General features: G+C 45.2%; 1 protein-coding gene and 1 pseudogene across 2 annotated transcripts in view; one reads left to right on the top strand and one right to left on the bottom strand.

Moving 5' to 3' along the window:
• CYFIP1 (cytoplasmic FMR1 interacting protein 1) overlaps positions 1 to 12714 on the bottom strand; it is a 91921-nt gene that overhangs the window by 22459 nt on the left and 56748 nt on the right. The window contains 13 exon segments of the mRNA XM_084771349.1: positions 826 to 945; positions 1843 to 1951; positions 2060 to 2136; positions 4721 to 4817; positions 5224 to 5380; positions 6996 to 7173; positions 7176 to 7212; positions 7214 to 7250; positions 7253 to 7343; positions 7346 to 7408; positions 7410 to 7565; positions 8562 to 8709; positions 10580 to 10746. Of these exon segments, the coding sequence (XP_084627475.1) occupies positions 826 to 945; positions 1843 to 1951; positions 2060 to 2136; positions 4721 to 4817; positions 5224 to 5380; positions 6996 to 7173; positions 7176 to 7212; positions 7214 to 7250; positions 7253 to 7343; positions 7346 to 7408; positions 7410 to 7565; positions 8562 to 8709; positions 10580 to 10746 (1437 nt within the window).
• On the top strand, positions 2768 to 4707 carry LOC311591862 (thioredoxin-dependent peroxide reductase, mitochondrial-like; annotated as a pseudogene). The gene has a single exon. The product of its transcript is annotated as a thioredoxin-dependent peroxide reductase, mitochondrial-like (transcript).

Below are 12714 nucleotides of genomic sequence, written 5' to 3'. Positions count from 1 at the left end.
CCTGGGAGGTCTACCATTTGGGGAGATAAAGACAGTGAAAGGTTGCACTGAGGTGGCCACCAACTTGTGGGTCAGAACCACATGAGATAGGACTGTGGTAGGTGACCAGAATTTGTTACTCAACTTGCCCCATCCTACAGTCACACCCACTGAGCCCTGGCCTTTTCTCCTCGATGGTCACTTCCACTGATCCACTACAGCCCTCAAGCCCACCTACCTTCCACAAAGGCAATTTGGAAAAATCATTACCCAACACTACTAGCCATAAGTGTACCATCTAAGTCCTAAGCCCTGTCTCCACCAGTCACACATGATCCAGGCAGTATAGGCCACTCTGAGTCCATTTTTCCAAGTAATAAGCTTTATATAGACAAACCCAAGTAACATATTCTCTCTCTATACCCCTTGACTTACAAAAGAGAAACATCCTGATAAAGCATTTATTCACTCTTTGAATATTATCATTGTGTAAGCCAGCATACCTTTAACAGACTCAGAACATTTACACTAGCCTACAGTTGGACAAAACCATCTAACACAAAGTTTTACAATAAAATATACATATAGGCATTTCTTTCGATCTATTCACTTCATCCATTTCTGTATTGTAGTTTACAGATTTCTATCTTTGTCCTCAGTAGGTGCACTTTATTCAAGATCAGGATTACAAATCAGGATTTACAAATACTAAGAGTAGGCAGTAAAATGATACTTGACATAGTCAAAGATCAATTAGTTCCCATCTTTTATTGCCCATACAAGAAATGGCCTACCATTACTTCAACTTATCAATAGAAAGGAATACAATTTAGTTCTAGTACTTACGACTACTGATGTCAGATCTTCACTTTCAAACCGTCCAATTGCCAGCTCCAGAGATTTGTACATGGCTGCTGAAACACGCTGTGTAATTAGGCGATTGAGGTCAATGGATCTCCCGAGCAGCTAGAGGAAGAGAGGGCAAGGGGTATCAAGGTAAAGAACGAGCACAAGGTTTGGTGGGATGGGTCAGTAGGTAAAGTCGCCTACAGTCAAGCCTAACATCATGAGTTCAATCCTCGGGACCCAAATAATAGAAAGAAATAGGAGACTCATGTAAGTTGTCCTCGATCTCCACACACTCCATGAAGCCCTCACCAAATACAAAGAAATAATTAAAAAGTAGACACAAAAATCTTAAAAACAACAAAACAAACAAGCAGCAACATAAAACACCCAAGACACTTATTGCAAAGGAAAATACAAAAGTTTGTGTGTGTGTATGAGAACATGTGCATGCATGCAAGCAATGCTGAAGATGGTACCCAAATCTACACAGATGCTGGGCAAGGATTCTACCATATATATAGTAGATGAATGACAATGGTCCCTGTGGGTTCAGATGCTTAAATACTTGGTCCCCAGCTGGCGACACTCTTTGGGAATGGTTGGGTATGGCTTTGTTAGAAGTGTGTCACTGGGGGAAGGCTCTGAGGTTTCAAAGGACTTGTGCCATTCCCAGAGCCCCCACCCCCCACCTCTCTGCCTGGGGCTGTGTCTCCAGATGTGTTCTCTCAGCTACTATTCCAGTATCGTGCCTGCTGCTGCCGTGTTTTCTGCCTTGATGGATATAAACTCTAACCATCTGAAACCATAGCCCTAAATAAATGCTCTCTTCTCTATGTTGCCTTGCTTGTGGTGCCTTAGTGTAGCAATAGAAAAGCAATTAAGATATAAAACACAGTGAGATCTCAAAGAGGCGGCAGGGGGTGGGAGGCTAGAGCATTCGCATGCATGCTACCTGTAAGCTCTAAGAAGAGCCCATCACTTCCAAACACACTTTAGCAGAGCCGCTTAGCTCACCTGCACGTGCCTCTGCTTCAACAACGTCTCATAGCGGTTAGACGGCGGGAGGTGGATCGTGGCTCCCTGATTTTTGCATTCCGATCGTAACCTTTTGTCAAGAAGCAAACTGGTGCAGGAGAAAGGCAGGACATTTGTCACACCTTGTGAATGTTAATAGAAATATCAGATCAAAGTACCCAAGATTCTGCATGAGAATAGGAAATCATGCACTTACCTTCCTGCCATAACCTTGTAATATGCAAATATCTGGTCTGCCAGTTTGTAAACAAATTGGTCAAAACATAGGTTTACCTGGCAAAAAGGACACTGTGTTAGAGCTCAACTCCTGAAATCAAGAGCAAATAACAACCCAAAACCAAATACTTCTGCTTTTCTTTGCTTGCTTATGTTGTTGTTTTAAGCAAGAGTGGATTCATTATGTAGCTGAAGGTCACTGAACTCAAGGTCCTCAAGACTCAGTGTCCTGGATCCTGGGATTACAGGCATTATGCGCCACTATTCCTAGCTTCAACACAAGGTTGTTGCTTTGGTTTTTTGAGACTGGGTTTCTCTGTGTAGCCCTGGCTGTCTTGGAGCTTGCTCTATTGACTAGGCGGGTCTTGAACTCAGAGATCTGCCTGCCTGTCTCCCAAGTGCTGAGAATAAAGGCTTGCTCTACCACTGCTCAGCTGAGGCACATATTAGGAGAGAAAGGAGAGATGATCTTGTTGTCCAACATAGCATATGAAGTATGGTGTGGCCAGGGGTGATCACCATGCCAGCACAAAGCGTTAGGTTAGAACACTACAGAGAACAGGTCAGGCATGGTAGCACATTTCTCTCATCACAGCTCCTAGGAAGCTGAAGAAAGAGGATCAAGATTCAAGGTTGAAGTGAATCCATTCAAACTTCATGATATACTTGAGAAAAATTAACCTTGTGAAACCGAACACAACATGCGGTGACTGTGCCGGTAACACTGACTAGACTGAAGAAGGCAACCACTGTAGGAAGGTCACTCTCGTCCTTGGTTGCTTGGCATGCGAGTGCCATTTCCAGGGGCATTTCTACCTCAGCAGTTCTTAGGCCTGCTGCTTCTAGAGGAACATGCCTGACAGACACACTGTGCTCTGCCTCTGCCCAAGCAAAGTTTGCCTTCAGCACCAGTTCTTCATTCCACACCCCTGTCACACCATGTGTGACCCTATTTTATGGGTACTACCATTGCACATGGAAAGTTCAAAGAGCTGAGTCTTAAAGCTTTTAATGGGAAATCCTTGCTTTCCTTCTAGCCTTTGGATTTCACATTTGTGTGTCCTACAGAAATCCTTGCTTTCAGTGACAAAGCCATTGAATTTCATGACATAAACAGTGAAGTAGTTGCAGCTTCAGTGGATTCCCACTTTAGCCATTTTGCCTAGATCAATACTCCAAGGAATAATGGTGGTTTGGGTCACGTGGATATCACACTGTTGTCAGATTTACCTAAGCACCTCTATGGGGTGCTGTTGGAAGAGCTGGCATTGCACTCAGAGGCCTCTTCTTCATCACTGACCCTAACCATGTCATCAAGCATCTGAGCGGCAACAACCTCCTGGTGGGTGGAAGTTGGGTTTGTGAAGATCCATGGAGAAGCCTGCCCGGTCAACTGGACACCAGAGTCCCCTACAATCAAGACAACTCCAACAGCTTCCAAGGAGTACTTTGAGAAGGTGCATCAGTAGGGTCATCCCATGTCTGGTGTTTACCTGCAGCTTCTCATGCCAGAAAAGAGCCACAGCTGGAAACTTTTTAAAGCCCTGGAGATTATGTATGGATAGCGGAACTGCATCATGTCTGTGTTTGTAAGCATTGTTCCACAGGCTTTGTTATTAAGACAGGCACAGGCTCTCTAACGGTGGCTAGCTGCTTCCATAGCTGTCCTGGTTAGCTTGATGGCTAACCAGCTCCCACAGAGTGCTTGGGGCCCCCCGCCATGTCTTCAGAGGGTAAACTTGTTTCTCCTTAGCCTTCCTTGAACCTTGGTCTACAATGAAGCAGCACATAGCTTCTGATCGGGGTCCTGAAACTTCCCTTTGACTTTCTGTGATTAAAGTGAATTTTCCCATTATTTTTCTGATTGTCCTCATTAGCTCATAGTGTCCTTGTTCTGAAGTATTTTGAGGTATAATCAATCATGAAGGACTATGTCTAATCCAGTGGTCACATTTTTAAAACACCCTAATCATTTCTTTCAAGTGGGGATATAAAGTATAGAATAAAAATAAACAAAAGCCACACGCTTATAATCCCAGAAAGAAAAGAGGCAGGTGGAGACCTCTGAGTTCAAGGCCAGCTTGGTCTACAGAGTGAGTTCCAGGACAGACAGGGCTACACAGAGAAACCTTGTCTCAAAAAAACCAAAAAGAAAAAAAGAACAGTCAGGTAAAATGGCTACAGATGTAATCCCAGTACTCAGAAAGCTGAGGCAGGAAGATCGTCATGAGTCTATGGATCGTCTGGGCTACAAAGAAAGGGGGGAGGGGTCACATACAAGGTTGCATCTGGCCAATGTGAAAAAAAAAGTATGTATACCAAGAAGTTCAACAAAGTACTATTTTATAAGCTCTAATATTTAAAAGCCTAATGACATTTTTTGAAAAAGTGAATCGAACACCCTCCTAACACAGACAGACAGGGATGCAGAGACTGCTTACTGTTTGGTGGGAAAGCACATCCTACCACTTTCTGATGTACAAACAGAGGAAGGCGAAGCCAGAAGGACTTACACCAGAAAGTATACTTCCACCATTTAAACCACTCTGCATTTAAAGAAAGTGTAATTCTTTGAATATTCACGGGGGAAAAGTACAACTTAAAAGCTTCGTAATAAAAGGAGCTAAAGCTGCTCGCTTACCTCCGCCTCGATTTCATCATAGAGAAACTGCTTGTTGAACCTGGTGAGCGCGTAGTGAGCACTGTCGTTGTACAGGTCCAGGGAGTAGAGGACATACCTGCAGAGGATGGACAAAGTCACTCCCCAGCCTCCTTAGCCAACGACCTGTGACCCTCACAGCAGCCCACTTTGGAGAAATTCAGCTGCCATATGAAGGAAACCAATTTCTTACTTCCCGTGGTAAATGGTGTTTCTTGTACAAAGCTGAAGCATATGGGATCCCTACATATCATCAAGTCAGAGAAAAGAAAGGCAGCTTATCCAATATGGAGGGCACGCAAGGGTTACGCAGACAAAGCCACCATGACTTTACCTTCTCTATGCTGTGCTTTAAAGTGTTTTATTAGTATCAGTATTGAGGTGTTTGGGTTGTTTTTTTTTTTTCTATTTAATCCCGAGTTAATGTGTGAAGGTATGCGCGTGTGAATGCAAAGGCCTCAGAGGTAGACCCATAGGATGCTCACTCCATCATTGATGCCTCCTTGGTCTCCAGGATGTGGTCAGTCAGAATCCAGGGCATAGACATCTCAATGGGGAACTGGATCCTCCTGCCCATGGTCAGCTCCAGGAAGAACTCTCGGAACCACAGCTGTGAAAGGTCACAGCACTGCTGCAGTGTTTCTTGAGGGATTCAAATGACAGCAGGTTATCTTTCAGGAGCAGAAAATGATTCAGTGCAGAGGAAACAGGAGGTGCTGCACACAGGATGTGACTCCTCTGTGCTTAGCTCCCAGCCATGCAGCATGGATGCAAGCAGGAAGGGGGTCACTACACACTTCACGTGAGGGACAAGACTAACATGGGTGAGGTGTAAGTATAGGCGGGGACCCTACACCTTCTGAGCAGCTAGTGTCCTCCTGCCACCAGGGACCTCAGAAACCCTTCTTGGCAGGAACAGGGGACGGCAACCTTTTGAAAAGGAGAAGTGAAAATGGAACCACAGGTTTGACATCCCTAATCTGAAAACCAGAAATCCCAAATGCTCCAAAATCTCAGAATCCTTATGTACAGCATGATGTCATAAGTGAGACATCCCATATCTCAACCCATGTGATGGGCTGTAATCCAAATGCAGGCACAGAAAGACCATGATAGAGCAATGCAGTGTTTAGTGACAGGGTCACACTCTGAGAGCGTGTGACAACAGAGTGTGCTCAGATGCTGACACAGATTAAGATGAGTAACATCAATAGGCAACATCTGCAACATATGACTATTCAAAATCACCTGCAGACTATGTGTGTGAGGTGCATAAAAACCAGTATGCCTGTAATCCCAGTACTCTGGGAGGCAGAGGCAGGTGGATCTATGTTCAAGGCGAGCCTGGTCTACAAAATGAGTCCAGGACAGCCAAGGCTACCCAGAGAACCTCAGTCTTGAAGGGGGAAAAAAAATCAGTGTACTTAGACTTGGATCCCGTCCCTCAAAATTTGTCATTATGCATATCTAAGTACCCCTGCCCCCAAGACCATAATCTGAGATATTTCTGGTCCCAACCATTTCAGATGAGAGATATTCAACCTGTGGTTCCCTTCGTGTAGGACACACACCAGTGTCTAGGATGCAAGAGTGCATGCACACTCAGGAGTGGCTTAACCGATACAAAACTAAAAACAGATTTGTTTTATGTTCTCAGAGCTAACAGCAACAGTATTTCTATTTACTTTACTGCCTGCAGCACCCCAGACAAGGCACAGAGACCTCCTGCTCTAAGCAGGCAACGTGAACAGCTGGGTGAGGCCAGAGGCAGACACAGAGGGTAGAAAGCACCCACCAGTGCCAGGTCAAAGTGGCTGGGTATCACCAAAATGGTGGCTAGTGTGTCTCGGAGCACTTTTGCTACCCGGGCAGTGGGGACCAGAGGGGCCATGTCTTCTACATGTCAATGCCTGGATCTTGACCCAGGTATGAGGTTCCATTTCCCTGTTCTATCTATGATCCTGATTTTGTGTTCACATGGCAGAGCCAGCCAAAGGCCAACCGTCCCTGTCCCACTAACGGCCATGTCTGACGGAGACCAGTGGCAGAGGCCAGGGATGGCAAGGGACTTTGGGGGGGGAGGGGGAGGGAGTCTCCAGAATGTCTGGCCACCACTACAAAGGTTAGGACATGGCACCATGTGGGTGCGTGAAGGGATGGGCAGGAGGATGGTCAGGTAGATAGGCAGAAGCACCCCAGGTGGTGTTAGCAGTGTTAGAGCATGCCAGGCCGGATTCTGGTCAGCACTGTCTCTTACCACTGAAATTTATCAAGTGAGTGTAGAAGAAGGACTCTCGATGAAATTTTTCTATGTCCAATATGGTGGGCCCCTCAAGGCTACTTCTCAAGGTTTTCTTGGAACCACTTTTGTCTGCAATGAGGGACTCTAGCATAGTTCTCACCATGTAAAGCTGTATTATCCAAGGAGATATTTGTAAGGGGGGAAAAATATAAACGGTACATTAGTTACATCAAACGGGAACACCTATAGAAGGAGAACTGCCCCCACTACACCTCGACTAAGTCCCATGCCCACAATCAGCCTGCCATAGACAGGCTGTCCAGAGGGCCTGGGCATCCACATAGCCAAGATGGCGCTTCTTGGGATGAGCTATGTGCAGAGGAGCAGCTCACCTCCGTTGCCATAAGCATCAACAAGAGAAACAAACGATGTCTTACCACCAAAGGTTAAAAGAGGTGGATAGTTGTACGACTGCCTCAGAAACGCGTTTACCACATGCAAGAGCCTTTCCATGCCCAGAGACTTGAGCTGCCTCTGCAGCTCGGCAGAGTTCAAGGACTCAGCCATAGTGCGCACCAGGTAGAGCTAGACATGGACAGACAGGGAGGGAGAAGCAGGAGAGAGCCGTTAGTCACATGATGCACAAGGCTGGGTGGGGGGACACAGGGACAGGCAAATGGAATGGAAGAGCGCGGAGGACAGTGATTGCCTCGCACAGACCCCAAGAATGGCCAAGGGCCTTCCTCCTGATCGTCAAGAGGGTTCTGTACAGACCCAAGCTCTGCTTGTACCTTTCTACAGGAGTGATAGAGGTTATGAAGCCTCTAAGAGAGACGTGTAAGAAGGGCAGCTTCCAAAGAGCAGAGGAGCGTGTAAAACCGAGTGTGAGTCAGTGAGAAGCATCTCAAGGAAAGGCCTACATACATCAGAAGAGAAGGCAGCAACGGGGCCTTTAGGCCATGACATAGAAAAGCAACATTTCATTTTTTAGGAACACTCAGTTTACAGATTCCACATGAAGATTACAATCATAACACTGAAACGCGGATAGGGAGACACAGATGTGCTGCTAAGTGTCTGCAGATCCAGGGGGCGAAAACAGGGAGACTGCGGGTTTGAAGCTCACCCTGAGCTATATATACAGTGAGTACCAGGCCAGCCCCGGCTAGAAGACCCTGTCATTATAAGTACAAAAGTGGTGCCGGGTGTGGTGGAGTACCCCATAATCCCAGCACTCAGGAGGTGGAGGGTGCCCAATCAGAAATTTGAGGCCAACCTAAGTTACATGAAACCCTGTCTCCAAAAAGCAAAAAGGAAACAGTATAAATATGGAAATGAAGGCATATATTTCACAGACAGGAGTAGAAATGGCGTCAAATGACACCTGCAGTTACATGAACAAATCAGACACTCACAGGAACACCCCAGTTAAGGTTTGAAATTCAGTTGGGCAGGGCGTAGGAGAAGAGAAGAAAAGCCTCAGGCACAGGATCTGCCTGAGTAGAGCAAGCAGCCACCACTTCAGCCCTGCCTCGCCTATCCCTGTCCTTAGCCCGGGTCTAGGATAAAGACAATAAGAACCTGTGTGCTGGAGGGTCCCACAGCACGGCGTGGCACCTTGATGTCAAAGCCACTCTTAGGGTCCTTTTCGCCCCGTAGAGCTGGGTCATTGAAGGGTTCGTGCCCGGTCTCCCAGTCACATACAGTCTTCCTGATGGCCTGTAGGACACTAAACAACCCCAGCAAGACATTAGACATCCATCAGACAATCAGAGCCTATCTTCACTTAACCAACAGCCAGTACGCAAAGAAAATCCCTCTGGCTGAAGAAACATGGTAAGAGTCTATTTCATATGAAACGTACAAAAACAGAGAATATTCCTTAAAGTGCTATCATTCCCAAAGACTTACCCATGTGTAGTTTGTACCAATTAGCCAGGAAACAAACTTTAATTTCATAAACACAAGCCAGGTGGTCAAGTCAGGGCAAGGAGAAGAGAGCTCTCCAAAGCCCACCCAGACAGCAGAGCTCCACCTGGCTGTGGCCAGTTTTTCTGTGTGAGGAATGTGAAGTCAGACACCTACACTCACTGGAAATGTGAGCCGCTGCTAACAGACTGTAGTGAATGGAGCACCACCCAAGGGTGGGTAAAAGATCAGAGACATCTTATGGTGACTCTGGTCACCTCTTGTGGAACATTCTGGATAAATATTCTATAGACTCTCTGGCTGGCAGGACAGATCTGGCTTTTGTCAAGGGCAAGTACTTCTACATCCAATATGCCTTCAACAAGCAAGGAAGAGCAAGGAAGAGTTGCGGGTTTCACATCTGTTTGAGGTTGGGAATATTTGACTAAAAGTAAATTTTCTTAGGGGATAAGACACAGGTCTAAATAGAATAATAATTTGTTTTATATACAAATTACACAAAGAGCCAGATAGCAATTTTATATAATATTTTACATAATTTTGCATGAAAATTTATCTGATATAGGATGCAATTTTTTTACTATGGCATCAAACTGTCATTTTAAAAGTTTTGTATTTAGGGGCTAGAGAGATGGCTCAGAGGTTAAGAGCACTGTCTGTTCTTCCAAAGGTCCTGAGTTCAATTCCCGGCAACCACATGGTGGCTCAACCATCTATATTGGGATCTGGTGTCCTCTTCTGAAGAAGAATAAATAAATCTTTTTTTTTTTGAATAAATAAATCTTTAAAAAAAAGTTTTGCATTTATAAGATTCAGTAGTAGAGTACATAGTAGTGTATGTCTAGTATGTGTAAAGATCCGTGTGCATCCCTAACACCACACGTGCACATATACACATGTGTGCGTGTGTGCACCTCACTCCCCACCTCGAGACTTTTGGAGCATGAGAATGTATACATAGACCAGGGCATAGTGGCACACGCCTTTAATCCCAGCACTTGGGGGGCAGAGGTAGGTGGATCTCCGTGAGTTCGAGGCCAGCATGGACTACACAGCGAGTACCAGGACAGCCAAGGCTATACAGAGAAGCCCTATCTCGAAAAACCAAAATAAGAATAATGATATGTACTCACAGTATATAATTTTGTTAATGCTAACAACCATACCATCATAGGTAACAAGCATACCAAGTGTAAAGTAAAAGCAGCGCTATACATTCCTGAACTCTGGTAGGTTTCATTTGCACATCTTTCTTTGAAAGTCAACTTATATAAAAAGCTCACATAAGAAACTCTCAAGATCTCTCAAGTCTTATCATAGCTAGGTCATTTTTGACAGACTTATAGCACAGTCTAAAAGTAAACTGCTAAATATGACATACTTGGGGAAGGCAGAGGGGCACAAGGCCTTATATCCCTGAATATCTGGTGACTTAAATATTGTCTTGACCCTAGGTCTCCAAACTCCTTAATAGTCAGTAGTGTACTAATTCCTGTTGTTCAGGTTATTGACAGGACACATTCTATGCAGATGTAATTCATTGACGATAAGATTAGGAGGTCAAGATAAAAGTACTGAGCCTGCTTATGAAACTGTGATGGTCCACGTGTCTGAACCTGAGCTCCACCCATTGCTCTGGGGCTGCAGGGGAAGGGTGGGGGAAGGCTGACCTCTGGATGACGTTCTTCTTCTTCTTGATGGCCTGTCGCAGTGGTTCCCTGAGAGTCACCTGGGAGAAGTCTTGAAGTGCAGCATAAACAGTGTGCCTGATGGCGTGATTGAACACACTCTCCATCCGGCCCATGAGCACCTGCAGGCCTTTGATCATGGCGATCACCTGTAAGGACACAGGTTTCGGTGGCTGGAGTGGGGCAGGGGCCAGCCCTTCATTTCCTGGGATCTTCCCTCCTTTCTACTACAGAACTACTCTGTCCCGTCAGCATCTTCCCCAGAGCAGAAGACTCAGTGTGTTCTGAGGCTACCTGGAACTGACCTCATCTTCTCCCACCATGAGTGCCCTTGAGGGCAGCAGAGCATCTGACTCACGGACACCCTGTCCATCAAGTCCATCGCTGATGGACTGCGAATACGGAAGTAAGCACTCAAAAGCCCAACATGAAAGGAATCAGAAAGTGAAAAAGAAGTTACAAGGGTTTGTGTATTAAACCCCACGTGTTAAACAACAATGGGATGTTGACTCAATACAGGTGGAAAGGGCCCTGCCCCAAAAATGAAGCCAACAGCTTGAATTCTGACTACATATTTCCCTCACGCCACATATAAAGTTTCCATGTGCTCATGATGGGGAACTATTTTTTTTAAAGATTTACTTATGTGTATGAGTGTTCTATTTGCATGTATGTTTGTATGACAGAAGAGAAATCAGACTCCATTAGAGATGGTTGTGAGCTACTATGTGGGTGCTGGGAATTGAACTCAGGACCTCTGGAAAAGCAGTCAGTGTTCTTAATCCCTGGGCCATCTCTCCAGCCCCTGTTGGAGAACTATTTGATGATTTTATATTGCTTTTCTGATTAAAACAGGAAAAAGAAAGAAAGAAACCTTTTCTCTTAAAAAAAAAAAATCCATAGGGCAAGCAGCTACAGAGACAACCCAGCAGTTAAGAGCACTGGCTGCTTTCTCAGAGGACCTGGGTTCAATTCTCAGCACTCATATAGTGACTTACAACCGCTTTAACCACAGTTCCAAGTCTTGACTCCATGGGCAATAGGCAAACATGTGGTGCACAGACATGCGCACAGGCAAAACACTCGCATACATAAAAAATAAAATCAAGAGCATAGCGGAACAATATCTTAATAAAAATGAATGTACTATGTACTTGGACTCAAAGAAAGCCGAAAGGTGAGGCTATACTCTGAATGTACATTAGAAATACAACTACTGAAAGTAAAGCCATGAATGGTTATCATGAATTTAGAAAAAGAACAGTAAACTGTACCACTAAAAGTATATGGGAAGGAATATTTGTGTGTGTGTGTGTGTGTTTATATCTTTATATTCAAAACAAAAAAATGAATAAAATGGCAGAGAAGTCCAATGAATGATCAACAAAGACAAAAGTTTCTTAGTAAACAAATAATAAAACCTGCCAGGTGTGGTGGCGCACACCTTTAATCCCAGTGCTTGGGAGGCAGAGGCAGGTGGATCAGTATGAGTTCAAGGCCAACTTGGTCTACAAAGCGAGTCTAGGACAGCCAAGGCTACAGAGAGAAACCCTGTCTCGGAAAAACCAAAAAAACCAAAAACAAATAATAAAACCTGTCAAATGACCAGCAGGGCTGGTCAAGGAAAAAGACAAAGATATAGATGATAAAGATGGAGAAGAAAGAGGTACACGTGACCGCAGGCGCTATCAGGAAACTGGGGCATCCACAGAAACCAAGACAGTCAAAGGGAGCAAGAACAGCGGGAGGAGGCCAGGGAGGAAGACAAGTGGGAAGCGCAGGGGAGTGAAAGACACTTTAACTCGGGTGGGGGTGGGTGAGGGTGGGTGGGGGTGTTAGGATTCGGCTTCAGTCTGCCTACCAGCCACAGGGTGTGGCCCTACCCAGGCCTATATCAAAGGACAAACCCACCTCGCCCCTCGCCTCCTCTCCTCTCTTTCCCTATCTCTGTGTCTCTCTGGGGTACCCTTTCCCCCTTTCCTTCTCTCCCCATGCCCATTTAATAAACTTCTCCATATCATATCTGTTGTGTGGCACATATTCTATTTCATAAAATACAAGGGGGAAGGAGAGCATTTCAGAGGGACAGGTAAAAGCAGGATTAACAGTAAGAATAT

This window comes from Acomys minous (genome assembly GCF_964271855.1).
Source record: "Acomys minous genome assembly, chromosome: 2".
Taxonomy (NCBI): Eukaryota; Metazoa; Chordata; class Mammalia; order Rodentia; family Muridae; genus Acomys; species Acomys minous.
Note: the sequence above shows the minus strand (reverse complement) of the source record. Positions and strands in the feature narration are given on the sequence as shown.